Source organism: Pundamilia nyererei, unplaced genomic scaffold (assembly GCF_000239375.1).
Source record: "Pundamilia nyererei isolate P.nyererei 1_Seehausen unplaced genomic scaffold, PunNye1.0 scaffold00041, whole genome shotgun sequence".
Taxonomy (NCBI): Eukaryota; Metazoa; Chordata; class Actinopteri; order Cichliformes; family Cichlidae; genus Pundamilia; species Pundamilia nyererei.
Window position 1 is genome coordinate 3,811,540 of NW_005187442.1, and position 14,131 is coordinate 3,825,670.

General features: G+C 38.9%; 1 protein-coding gene across 1 annotated transcript in view; it reads left to right on the plus strand.

The window, feature by feature from the left end:
- The window catches only part of lama2 (laminin, alpha 2), a 228,005-nt gene that overhangs the window by 162,690 nt on the left and 51,184 nt on the right, over positions 1-14,131 (plus strand). The window contains exons 34-39 of the mRNA XM_013910321.1: positions 5,602-5,726; positions 5,898-5,984; positions 6,482-6,675; positions 9,561-9,703; positions 11,210-11,308; positions 13,258-13,369. Coding sequence (XP_013765775.1) covers positions 5,602-5,726; positions 5,898-5,984; positions 6,482-6,675; positions 9,561-9,703; positions 11,210-11,308; positions 13,258-13,369 — 760 coding nt within the window. The remainder of the gene's footprint in view (positions 1-5,601; positions 5,727-5,897; positions 5,985-6,481; positions 6,676-9,560; positions 9,704-11,209; positions 11,309-13,257; positions 13,370-14,131) is intronic.

Here is a 14,131-nt window from a genome sequence, read left to right on the forward strand (position 1 = left end):
AGGCATGGGCAGCTGTGTTCAGTGTCAGTGCAGTTGCCACATTTCTACATAAGTCTCTGAGACTTTCTTATTCTATGTAAGTGTGTGTGTGTGTGTGTGTGTGTGTGTGTGTGTGTGTGTGTGTGTGTGGGCATTCTACCGCTGGAGACCATCCTAGAGCCATATGCTGAGCAGTTTCTGGAGGAAAGAGGTGGATGAGGGTGCCATATAGGTGTGTAGGTGTGTGTTGGAAAGGATGTCTGGTACTGTAATTAGCCCTGCAATAATTAACGACCTCCAGCTTTCTCATATTTTATGTAATTTCCTCTTCTCTGGATCTCACCCAAAGTTATGTCTGAATATTTTTTTTCAAGCAAGGGCTATTAGTTACAAGTAGTTACTGTATATAATGCTATGGCTGTATGACAGAAAACAGTGGTTGGAGACAAAGTTATTGCAACTTTGTGTAATAAACATACAATCTTGTTGCCTTTGAAATGGTTGCTTCAATGATAGAAACCAGGTCTACAAGTGGTCAGTTGCCATCAGACTGACTTTAGCAATCTAAGGGCATAAGACAGAGTCAGACTCCTGTCTCTTTGTGATTGAATATAAGAATTGCATTGCATGTGTTTCTGATTAACTGTGATCATTTGGAGACAGGTTGGGTACCATCGAGTGACCTGTGCAATCCTTGCATTCAAAAGTGGTCTCCACAGCTACTTGCAATCAGTTTCCAGTGGGGAAAAAATTCAGTACCATCACCAGACACTGATTTTTGTGAGTCGTAAGGAAGTCGCTGTTGTATTTTTAATCTAGCATGAGTCATCAAAGGAGATTTATAACATCATCTTGGGCAGTATTGATAAAATTATAGGTTTATGTTAGTTAACACATTATCAATGGCTTGCTGTAAATAGATGTTCAATATTTATTGAAATGGGTTTAGTTCCTCAAACTGTGTTGTATTTACATATGTTAGATTAGGGAACTGCATAGTGTGTTGCTGGACCAATGAGTCCTCATATTCTGCGAAAATACACACGCTCATATGCATGCCCTCAGTGTGAAACCAAATAGTTTTTTAAACCTTGTTTAGTTAATTTCAGTATTATTTTACTCGGATACATAACAGTACACATTTTTGTTCATCATGTAATCAGAAATTCCCAGAATTTCTGGAAATTTGCTCATAAAAATCCAAAACCTTTTCTTTCACTTTCAGATTTTAATGTAAGTTATCTACCACACTGAGGTGACAAGAAACGTGTGCACACAGACAAACCATTTGACTTAAACAGCTAGTGTTTTGATACTCTTCTCCCAATCGCCTGCTTTGACAGGTTATACTCAGAGAATTGTTTGTTTGTTGAAGTTACAACTTCTTACTTAATTTCTTACATGTTCTCAATTTCTGTTAATCTAATGGCACCTCAACGTGTTGGCATCATGTCAGAATTAGCACCTTGGCCACTTTTCTGTGAAAGTGATTTATGTACTATTACTAACTATTAGTCTCATTAAGTTAAAACATTTCAGTGCAATCTGGGTGACACTGTAAACATTGTGCACTACACCGAGTACCTTGACTCTCCGTTTATCACTACTAAAAGTATGTTTGAGTAAAGCGATGAAGTTAATGTAAAAATGAATCGTACTTGAATGGTAGAATGCTAAATGTAATATCAACAGCTTTCCAAACAAATGGGGGTGGTTGAATTCTCATGGAGCCTTGTATACCCTTTTGCATCTTACTTGCAGCTGTTCGTGGCAGCTGGCTGTCATCCCAGACCATGTTTATGCCTCAGGTTTGTGTCCAGTGCAGCTCATTTTTGTTCCGAAAAGTTTGCTTGACATGCTTAAGGACATACAAACAGGACAACTGAAAGAGTCAGCTAAACAGTGTTTTCATTCCAATTTGTTTATGTTGCAATGCATCAATGTATTTGTTGCCCACTGTCATTTTAAAGGAAAATTGTACCGCTTTCATTCTTAAAGGAACAATAATTCCCTTCCAAATATGGATTTAAACCACAAGTCCTAAACATTCACCATAAATTCATGGATAATAATGGTAATTATACAAATTCTGTCCTTACTCAGCTTAATATTCCAACTTTAAACCCTAAGTGTGTGGTTATGTACTGACTTTTTTGCCACTTTCAGTTTCTTTTACTGTCTAATTTTTGTCAGTTTCTCCATTATTTCCATGACTTTCATCTCTGCCTTTCTTCTGCATTCTTTGTGTTGTTCCTCCTTCTGCCACTCCTCCAATTTATCTTTTTTCACCTCATTCACATCCCCTAAATTCCTGTTCTCCTTTCCCTAGTTATATATTTATTCCTCTGTTGTCTTCTTTCATCTTCTTGCCCGTCTTTTGTTTCTAGTTTTCTCATTTTTCGTTTTCCCCAATCCTCCTTAACACCTCCTTGGTTTTACCAATTTGTTTTTCTCTCTCTTTCTTTTTTTTACTACTTCACACCCTCTTCCTCTCTGCCTTCCAGACGTTTTTTCCTTGCCCATTTCTATCTTGCTCTCCATAACAGCAGCATCATTAGCATTTTCTAACCGAGCGGGCTAAATTGAAAATGCTAAACGAGTTTGTTTCTGTGGTAATTAGAGGTAACGAGGAACACAGGAAGTTAATGGAAATGACTTGCCTCGTTAAGAGGCGACTTCCTGTTGTACTGATTGAAGTTCCTATTTATAACAAACAATTCGAAGACATAGGACAGGACCCTGGGGATATGAAAGAGAGAGGTGTGTGTTTGTGTACAATATGTATTGCCATTTAAATTGTGTGCGTTAAAATGATTGAGCTCACAGTGAGTGTTTGAGGGTGGAGGTGGAATAGGGGGTATTTTGTTGTGTGTCCTAAGTGCCTACAGTCTGCACATATTGTACAGAATTACTCTATATAAAAAACATGCCATATTTTTGCCATGAGATGTACCAGAATGCACGAAGGAATAGACACTGTGTCCGTGTGTGTGCATGTGTGGGTGTATGAGACTTTTATAACAAGAATAGCTAAAAATAAACTACAAAATAAACAGAAACATCTGTGGATATGAAAATATTTTAGATATATTTAGATCTCTGTGTGTTGTTGTACCCATGAGGCTATCTGAACAACAGCAAGAGTGAAATCCTGCGAGGAAAATTAGTATTTCAGATGCTCTTGAAGAAGGAAGCTTATTAAAGTCTTTGACGTGTAAGATCGCACCTGTCGGCTAACAGCTACTGTAGCTGGTTGCTCTTGGTCTCACAGCACCTCATCATGCAGGAATGGGACTGAGACCAAAGTATAGTTGGTCACACATTAATATGTGTGACCAACTATATTTCTTTTCAGAAATGGTCTGTCTTAGATAAAAGTTCACCAGTGCAAAAGCTTGTACTGGCTCAGCAACTGTAGGTGGTAAAAAGAAGCGAGTAATGATTTCCCACAGAGATTCAGAGCAATCAACACTCACTGTATACTTCTATTAGTTACAACTTGCTAGTACCGGGCGAGACCTCTTTTCCCTTCAGAACGCTCTTAATTCTTTGACTCAGACATTCAGTATTTTTCTGAGATTTTAATCCTTACTGCAACATCACCTTGCAGTTGCTGCAGATTTGTCAGCTACACATCCATGATACAAATCTCCCATTCCACCCCATCCCAGATCTTAATCTACTGGACTGAGATATGGTGACTGTGGAGGTCTTGTGAGTACAGTGACCTCATTTGTGACATGACATGTTATCAGAACATAGCAGACCAACAGACCAAATCCATCAGTCAGAACTGCTGACATGAAGAAGGGGGGATCCATGCTTTCGTGTTGTTTATGCCAAATTCTGACCCTAACGTCTAAATGTCACATCAGTAATTGAGACTCATCAGACCTGACAACATGTTTCAATCCTTGTAGTTTCAGTCTTCTGTTCTTAGGTGATTAGTGTGGCACCCAATGTGTTTCTGTATTTCCTTAACCCTTTTACTTTAAGTCTCAATGTGTTGTGCCTTCAGAGATGCTCTTCTGCAAACCTTTGATTGAAAGAGTGGTGATTTGACTTCTTGTTGCATCCTATCACCTTGAAGCAGCCTGGCCACTGTCCTCTGACAGCAACAAGGCATTTTCACCCAGAGAACTGCTGATCACTGGATATTTTCTGTTTTCAGACAGGTGTAAGCCCCAGCAGTTTCTAAAATACTCGGACCATCAAAGCGCATCAAAACCAGCAACCATCGTAATTTCAAAGTTACTTAATTCGTCTTTCTTCCCCATTCTAAAGCTCAGTTTAGACTTACCAGGTCATTTTGACCATGTCTACATACCTAGTTGCATTGATTTGATGCTATGTAATTGGGTGATTAAATCTTAGCATTTATGCCCAGTTGAACAGCCGTACCTGACAAAATGGCTGGTGAGTGTATACGTATGTTAAGATAGTAAGTTTCTCAATTAATAATTAATTCATCCATCCATTCTCTTCCAATTACCCTTTTCAGGGTTGCGGGTGGGGGGTGGGCATGTCCCAGCTGTTTTAGGGCCCTAAGATAGCTGGAATAGGCTCCAGCCAGCTCCAGGATAATTATCCTTAGGCTGGGATAATTTACTGATAAATAAAAGGGACTGTGTTCATCTTTCCCTCTAGAAAAAAGCAAATCAAAAAGACGGCCGGTTCTTGACATTGAAGAGATTTAAAGTGAAATGACCCATCTGTCAACATGTTGTCAAACATTTCACTGAGAGTCTCTAAAGTGTCCACATCAAAGCTAAGCACAAAAGTGTTCAAAAAGGCTGTTGTTAGCACCAAAAACTGAAGTGACAGCAGGGAGGTATGCTACTATTATTTCTACTTCTCTGGTATTGATGAAACTCAAACAGCGGTGCCAGGATAATTATCTCACTCACCAAAAAACAAGCCTCTTCAGTGTTGTTTTGTCAGTAATGAAGGAGGTAATGACAGGTGACCCGGTCTGTCATCTTTTCAATTATTCATTGTCAACTTGAAAAACATGGGAGACTGTACACAGCTTAAGAGATATACAGATTTCTTCTTTATTAAAGCATCTGAAACACAGTAGATTTTTTTAGTCTACATGCACTTGAATAGATTCCCATTAGCCCACAAATGCCTGTAAGTGATTCCAAAAAATGTTTTATCATCTTGCTCAAGCAAATTTGGTGTCTTGCTTTTTATCGTGCCAGGGGTGATTTCCAAAAATAATGTCCAAATGGGAGTGTAGGTTAATTTTTGTTAATTTAATTAGAAAATCTGTTGATTTTAGAGATGAAAAGCTTTCTGGAGAGGCAACATGAGTTTTCTTCTTTGTGTGTGTGTGTGTGTGTGTGTGTGTGTGTGTGTGTGTGTGTGTGTGTGTGTGTGTGTGTGTGTGTGTGTCACCATCTTAAAGTTGCCTTCATTATGCTCAGTGTGACATTCTGTATTTATTTCCCATCCCAGCACACACCAGGAATTTCTGGGTGGTGGGTGATGGATATTTTTGCACCTACATATTGGAGTAGGTTAGAGTCGTGGGGGAGTTGGAGAATGACTAAAGGTAAATAGAGTGCCTTCGCATACATGCATAGCATTATTTTTATGTGTGCGCATTTGTGTTGGTAGAACTGTCAAGACAACACAGAGGGTGATCGGTGCGAACGCTGTGCACCGGGATTCTACGGCGTGGTCCGAGGTTCTCCTGATGACTGCAAACCCTGCGCCTGCCCCCTTACCAACCCACAGAATAAGTAAAATTTCTTGCAACCTATCACTACAAACTTTAAACAATATTAATCTGTCATTTTATGCACATTTTATCTTTTCTGTCCTCTCTCCTCTGTAATATAAATAGACTGTATGCTCCAAATGTTTTAACATTTCTTTTGTAATGTCTGTGAAAAATCTCTTTTCATATCCAGTTTCAGTCCCACCTGTGTAGCAGAGGGGTTTGATGACTACCGCTGCACCGCCTGTCCTGAAGGATATGAGGGCAAACACTGTGAGAGGTCAGACACATACAAAGAAATGAACAAGCATAGAAGTTTGGAAATCATCGGCTTTTAATGTGGACTGCATGGATATTTAAATGCAAAGACCAATACAGGGAATACGAGTTGATGTAAAGTGGAATCCAAAAGTCTTAGTCGACCCGTGATAGTTTTAAGAGAGACATTATGTGAAAAGAAGTGGTAGTGGCAGTTGCCCCATGCCCATCCCCAAAGAGCCAAACTTCAACTTCATACCAGCCAAACCTGGAAATGCATTGCCAGTTGTTTGCACTGATTTGAATATTTAGAATATCCTCGTATGTGTTATGCCTAAATTCTGCTGTAATGACATGCACTTGAGGTTTACATGAAAACATCTCAGACCTTGGGATCCCACTGTGAGTATTTTGCTGGTGAAATAATTTGTGATATCTCTTTACAGTGTGGGGTGAACATATGTTAAAATTTGGTTAGATTTGAATACTCTCTCTCTCTATGTGATCCCCCCTGTTTAGGTGTGCCACTGGTTACCATGGTAATCCAAGGATACCAGGTGGCCACTGTGAGGAGTGTAAGTGTTCCTTGTGGGGTGCGTTGCCCGGACCATGTGACCCTGTCACGGGCCAATGCCGTTGCAGGGTTGGGGCATCTGGGATGACGTGTGACCAGTGCATGGATAGGCATGTGTGTGGACCATCTGGGATCATCTGTAAGACTAACGCACAGCTTTTGGTTACTCATTCTTTTGTTTTCTTCATCATTTCATTTTTTTCCCTTCATCTTTTACTGTGTTTTTTTTTTCAGAGTGGTCTAGTGTAAAACATGAAAAAATGAAGAAATAATGTGGCTGAAATTTTTTATGCACTTACCTTTAAATTGAAGTTGAGAATTTTATTATAAAGATTAATCTGCAGTGAAAGTTACCACCAGTGGTGGAAGTAACCCAGCGTAGCAGCATGGGGTGTCATGCTTCATGAACCCCACAGACATGCTCTCTGTCTCTTTCTTCTCTGTTCTTCTGTTCACTTCCCTCTGGTGGCTCACCGCCCTTCATTGTCACCTGATGTTGTGATTTTTACTTTATTTTGGCAATGAAATGCAAATGAACAGTCAGAGCTCCTTTCTCCAGTTGCCATGGGAGACAGGAGATTGTGGCAGAAGTCAGATTCAAGTCATTTAGAAAATAATTTCAATGTCATTTGGAGCTAATTTAAACTTAATATGACCATAATGGCAGGGCCAATTTGGTGCCATTAGCATGTCTAGAAGGAAGTCTATGTGTGCAAGTGAGAGGGTAGTAAGACAGAGGCTGATGTGAAATTGCTGCTGTCAGGTCAGTGAGGAAATTGCTTGCTCAGGTCTTTGTGTTCAGACACAAAGCGTGTGTTCATAAATTGGCAGTGCGTGTGCCGCAATGCTTCCTGACACCAAACCGCTCGACTCTACGTCCAGGCTATAATCCCAAGTCCTGATGGTTTACAGAGAATGGAGTGATCACACTGCTGTTCACTTGTTGAAGAGTGATTGCACTCTGCATTCCTTCTGTTATCTGGCCTTTCTCCCATTCTGTCCAATGCCACTGAGCACTTTTGGAGTCAGAAGTAGTGACATGCATGCAGCTCCTAAATTTGTTGTATAATGCTGTTTGCTAAGAATTGCCCCTTAATGTCAATAGATTTTGTAATGGGTACATTAGTAAACGCACCCAAAGAAGAAGAAATTCAGGAAGAAAATTGAGAATAAACTATACAGTAGCATGGTGTACAGTTATAACTAAAGACTATATCTGCTTAATAATGGAAAAGAAACTTGCTGGGCATTTTATATAAACTTTAAAACCAAGATCCATATCACTACATGACATTCAAAGCCTGACCAACAGAATCGCTAGTGCTTGATCTTAACAGGTGGCTAGCATTATAGCTATGTAATAAGTCAGGATATAGCTTATTTCTAAATTAGATTAAACTGAATTACAATGTGACTGCAATGGGCTTCCCTATTAAATTAAATAATTCAATTAATTTTCCCATTGTCAAAAATTGACAAATATTTTAAGTGTTGTAACTTTAATTTAGACAAACTGACTTTGGACTTATCAGTCTGATGCAAAATAATTGGGAACACAATATATTGATCACTGAGTATTCAGAAGATGGAAACCGTTGGTGGGCGGAACATTTTGACCATCACTGTCCTGTTTTTATGGATCCAGACATCACATGAGGGAAACTGAGGGATATACAGATTCATTTTGGTTTTAGTCCCACCCTGAAATAATACTTTTCAAACTTAAAAATACTTGACTGTAAAGTCATTAGAAAATTGCTTATTTTGGCCATAAATTTGGTGATTAGTATAACTTATAACTTTCATGTTATAATCAAACTTCAATCTCCATCTTTTTTCTTCTGTCTGTGTATATAAAGTTTTTGTTTTTTTAAAGACACAGGTGGGGACATTTGCGCTGTTGTTCCTGTGAACTTGCTTAGTGCCACACCTTTAAATTCAGTGGTGTTTTGAAACCTACAAAACCTACCTACTACATAAACTGCATTACATTTGTAACCCTTACAACTCTTATAATCTCATATAATTTACTATATCAATAGAAGTTTCCTATTTTATTATCACACTTCAATAGAAAACATTTACACAATAATATTACACTTGCTTGGTGTAAATATATATATCATTTCAATGGCACACTGGAAATGTTTGCAGTGATAAAACAACTGCCGTTGTATAGTGACTCACACATGTAGGATAATATTGTGTGTCATTATTAAAATCCACTATCAGTAGACTTCAACATACTGCTTACAAGCTCCATCTCTGTAGTACAAAATGTTTTCCCTCAGTGCTGAAGTTAGTGAATGCAATCCTTCATCAGTGAGCTTCTTGAATAGCTTTGATTTGACAAGCAGCTATTTACTCCCACATACACAATGTAGTCTGCATACAGTACACTGTGTGCACATATATGTGTGGGTTTGTGTGTATGCATTAAACTGCATGAACGCATGGATTTATTTGTGTTTTGCTGTTTTGTCAGAGATTGATAGAGTAGAAGCTGTTTTTATTTTATTTAATTTTTCTTTGATTTCCCTTGTCAGAAATTTTAATTTGTGTAATAAATCAGCCTCAGGCTGCAGAAGCCAAAGAAATTCATACACACGCGATATAGGAGAATGTGTGTGTGTCTTAGTGAATTCCCTGGTGTGCGCCGTGCATATTTGTGTGTGTGTGTGGGTGTCTGTTTGTGTGTTTTTAGCCTGCAGTGTGTACTTGTAGTAGGCACTTTTGCCCCTGCACGCTGAATTTCATGCATCACCAGCCCTGTCTTTCTGATGCCAGAGCCACTTAAACAGAAAAACACAAGCAGTCACCACAGTCCCTTATTGATGTGTTTCTGAGCTCGCCCATATAAACACACATTCAGTTGTAAAAATGCACTCAAAACTCAAACTTTCTCGAAAAGTTAACATGTCAGCTCACACACAGACACAAACCCATAATGACTGTTTGTGGTTTTAGCCGCCCTCATGACTCACTGCCTTACATCTGACTGTGTGTCTTTACTTGTTTCTCCAGCCTGCGATGATGAGTGCTCTGGTTTGTTGATCAGCGATATGGACCGCCTGTTACGCATCATCAATGAGGTCACTTTGACGACACCCCTTCCACCACCTTATAAGGTGTTGTACCGATTTGAGAACATGACAGAGGAGCTCAAGGTAAGAAAAAAAATGTGTGAGAGTAGTTGGAATTTACTTTTATTTAACCCATGTCATAACTACAAGTGGTTTCATTACTTTGACTTACTTTGACCACCTATATGTGGCGTCCTTCAATTCGATGCCTTCAAATTTCCTCCATTTGAATTCTGGAAAAACTGAGATTCTTGTGTTAGGACATGGAATTTTCTCCAGTGAGGTCGGTCATTACACCAGCCCCCCTGCCAACAATATCAAATATTCTACTGAGAACCTTTGCATCGTTTTTTGTTTTGTTTTGCTTTGTTTTGTGAGGCTCTAAGATCCAAATCTTGTTTCTTTCATCTAAGGAACATTTTAATCGGTGCCTTGTCTTACACCCAGTAATTTGAGACTTTTAATACTCCCTTTAAATTCCGCCCGACTTGATTATTGTAACTTACTTTGCTTCGCTGTCCTCCTTAGCCTGTTATTCCTTTTGTTATGATGCATTTCTCTTTTTACTCTTTTACAATTTTTATTAGAACAGCAGATGCTGGTATCTAATGTCACCAATGGTTGTGACCATTGGTTGCATACTACTTTTTATGAGGCGTTACTTGAATGCTCTATGTAGGGCATACTGATACTCATTGTGCATTCTAACACTACTACAACATGGTAAACTTATCTAATGAATCTACTGATTAACATGTGCATGACATGTTATGATACTTCGACTGCTTCTGTTTGTGAACCATTCAAATGCTGCCTTCTTTTTCTAGTGAAACATTTTTTTTGGCCTCACTATGATGTGTCAGTCTCTAGTGGGCTCATTACTTCCCCCTGAGGTCTAAAGACCACTGGTACAATTATCAAGTCACAGTGAGTCCTACACACACCACAGGGAAATATGTACTTTTGTGTTTCAGCCCTGTGATAGACTGGTGACATGTCCAGGGCGTACCCCACTCTTTTACACTTTTTAAACTAATAGGCGGCATAAATAGCCTACTAAGTTGGACAAGCAGTATAGAAGGATGCAAAGATGGCTAGATGAATGAATGGAAATGTTTTGTGCTTCAAAGGTTTTACAAAAGAAAATATGTACTATAACTACTACTTGGTTTATTGTAAAAAATAAACCAAGTAGAAAGCATTTTTAAGTGCTGTGTAATCAAATATATGGTCGTACATTGAGACACTCACTTTAGCTCACTTAAGATGTTCTGTAGGTAAAGGATTATCCTGCATTAACACTCCTTAGTGAGTTTTTCCAATTTTTTCAAGCGCTTAATTACAATTCCATAAAGTTGCCACATTTATATTGCTAATACACACTGCACTTTGAGACAATTTAAATATGTTTATCAGATGTGTTTACAATTGAATTATTTATGTCTTCCTTGCCTTTTGCACGCACTTGTTTATTCTTTTCTTTTTAGCTCTACGGCACAAAGCCAGACAGTTCAAAAGCCTAGCCCAGGGCCAAAATGTGTCAGACATTTCTCTCCATAATTCCTTCATCTCTCTGTTTCTCTCTGGCAGCACATGTTGTCGCCTCAGAAAGCTCCAGAGAGATTACTGCAACTGGCTGACTCCAACCTGGGATCGCTGGTTACAGAGATGGACCAGCTACACAGCAGGGTAAAAACCTTTGAAGTTTTCTTTTGACTCAAATTTTGTCTCCATCGTTGTCTGCCTTCGTCCTGTCTTTATCCTTGTTTCACTCTTTCTTTGTGTGCAGCCGGAGAGCAAATACACATTGTGACAGGCACTGAGATCATAGTTTAAAGCAACAGATGTGCAGGAAGAACAACTTTCGCATTGTGTGTAACAGTTTTTGCTGTCTGGGATGTCAAAATATAGATATATAGTACTGAGACACTGGGAATTAAGTGCTGCTATCCACTGAAACATGCAATCATAAATACAGATAAAGGATGTAAGGTAAAAATCAAGTTTGTACAATTCTTTGTACGCAAGCTTTCTTGAACTTTCTTTCAGAAATAGTTGTCCAGGCTTCTTGAATGAGATTCAAAGCTCTTCTTTGGATGTCGATTGCCTTTTGTTCCATTCTTTGTCGAGATAATCTAGATTTTAAATGCTAACATATACCAGTATTATTGAGGGTCAGAGAAGCATATTTTGAGCATTTTACTAATTTTTAAAGCAGATTTTTACACAACTTTTAAATCCTATATTTTTACATGCATGTTTCTTTTTAGTGGTGTTTCCCATACTATGCAAAAATAATGAAGATGAAGTGCAGAATAACTTGTACCAGTTGGTCAAAAATGTCTTAAAGGGCATTTTAAGGACTTTATCATGGCAGTTTCACTTTGATGGTTTGTTTTTCAAAGCAAACCTGATGTCATGAATAGCTTTCCCACCCTCTGGAGCTCTGTGTTGCTTCTTTTGGCCAGCTATATCGCTCAGCTGGGCGCAGATGAGTAGCTAAGTGGTTGGATATTAATAAAATAAAGTGGTTGTCACACATGAACTCCAGAGAGTTCCAAAGTTTTCATATCTCACATGGAATATACAGCTGGAAACAGTCTGTTTCAGACAGTTTGGTTTAGTTGAGGGTTTTGCAGGACGGAGGACACCTGACACCTACTCATGTTCTCCCTGAGCCTGCGTAGGTTTTCTTCAGGTACTCCAGCTTCCTCCCACTTTCCAAAGATAGATTAATTGGTGATTCTAAACTTGGTGTGAATGCGGGGTAGATACAGGTCTTAAGCGCACAGATTAAAGTGCTCTTTGAATGTGTGTGAAAGCCCATAGAGTGATATATAAATCGAGTCTAGTTTATTCCATCTATTATTCTGTGATGCCACAGAATAAAAGTTCAGGGCTGCGCTACCTGTTTGAGAATCAGTCCATGCATAAAAGTAATTAAGATGAAAAGTTAACACTCTAAAGTTTTATATACCACATAAATAATGAAGTATTCTACAAACTCTTTGTCTAATACGCGCTCATTTTTTACCATTTTGAGAGTCAAAGTTGTCTGTAAAAGTAGTTTACCAACACAGAAGGAAAAAAACACTTTTTGAGTGGAGGGGACCTAAAAATACCAAATGGAGAAAAATAACACTCACATTCGTGCTGTCAAGCTGCAGCCTTTTAGGGGCTGAGGCCTTGACATTTGTTGACAGCAATACTATCCCCCACACCCCACACCCCATCGCACATACACACATACTCTCACACAAACCACCTAAAATGATATAGCATGGTCTTGTCAAATCACAACAGTAATTACCTACACTTTCTTTCTGTCAGTGTGTGCGTGTACATGTACATTGAGTGTATATGGAACTGTTTTCATGTCTGTCAAAAATTCATCCGTCTCTTGTTCTCCTGGTCCTTTGTGAACATGTTAATGTCTGATATTTTGCTTTCATTTCATGTCAGTAATTCATTTATCCTTATATTTGTTTGCACAGTATTATCAATAGTGCTTATGTATTGCTTTCATCGCCCTTTACGTTGAAGATCTCATCCTTCTTTTTTCCGCTCCATAGAAGTCGATACATTCACTTATTCAGCAGTTGTTCATTATTTTATAACGTATATGTCTTTGTGTACAGGCCACTAAGGTGTCTGCTGATGGAGAGCAGGTTGAGGATGATGCTGACAGGATTCATAAACGAGCCGAGGACCTGGAGCAGTTCATCAGGGACACACTGCTCGGAGCTAAAGGTAGCAGAAATGAGAAGCACCTCTCCCCTATTAGCTTCCTCTATATCCTGCCAACTGGGATTTCAGGATTTATCTGTCTATTGTCTCCCTAGTTTCATCTGTCATTAGAGCACATTTCATTAAATTAGAGAATATTACACGTAACAGATCCCAATGGGAAATTTGGGTTATTACATTTCGGGAGAGTGGGACAGAAGAGTATGAAAACGTAATGAAATGAATAATTATCATGACAGAACACATTAAAAACTCCATTTAAATAAAGATGCAGCATCTTCAGAATGACACTGAAGTTGAATTGCACATAAAATAATTACTGTGATAAGAGCAGTGTCGTTACAACCAAGACTCATTTCAGCATTTACTCGGAGTAAACAGCTTGTATTCGTTCTATTCGATCATTATTCTTTGAAAGTGTGACATTTTCAAAGTGAGACAAACAAAACATCTTAGTACCCCCTTGTAAGATCACTAATGGAAAACGTAGCTCAAACACAGTCGCTGATGGGCCAGCTGCCAGTGCTCTGTGCCAGCTGCCGGAGTAAAGTGTTGCCTGACCAATAAAGACAGATCCAGCAGGCTGCAGCATCGCTAACCACGGTGATAAAGAGAGCACCTACCAAGATAATTGGGTGCAACAACTCAGTTGGCTTTGTTCGTTTTGTAGGTAGTTGGCAAGCAACTCTTCCATTACCTTGAAGAGTAGCATCATGTGGCAAAAGAGGCTTCTAAAGCACAATCTAGCTCATGTGCACATGAACT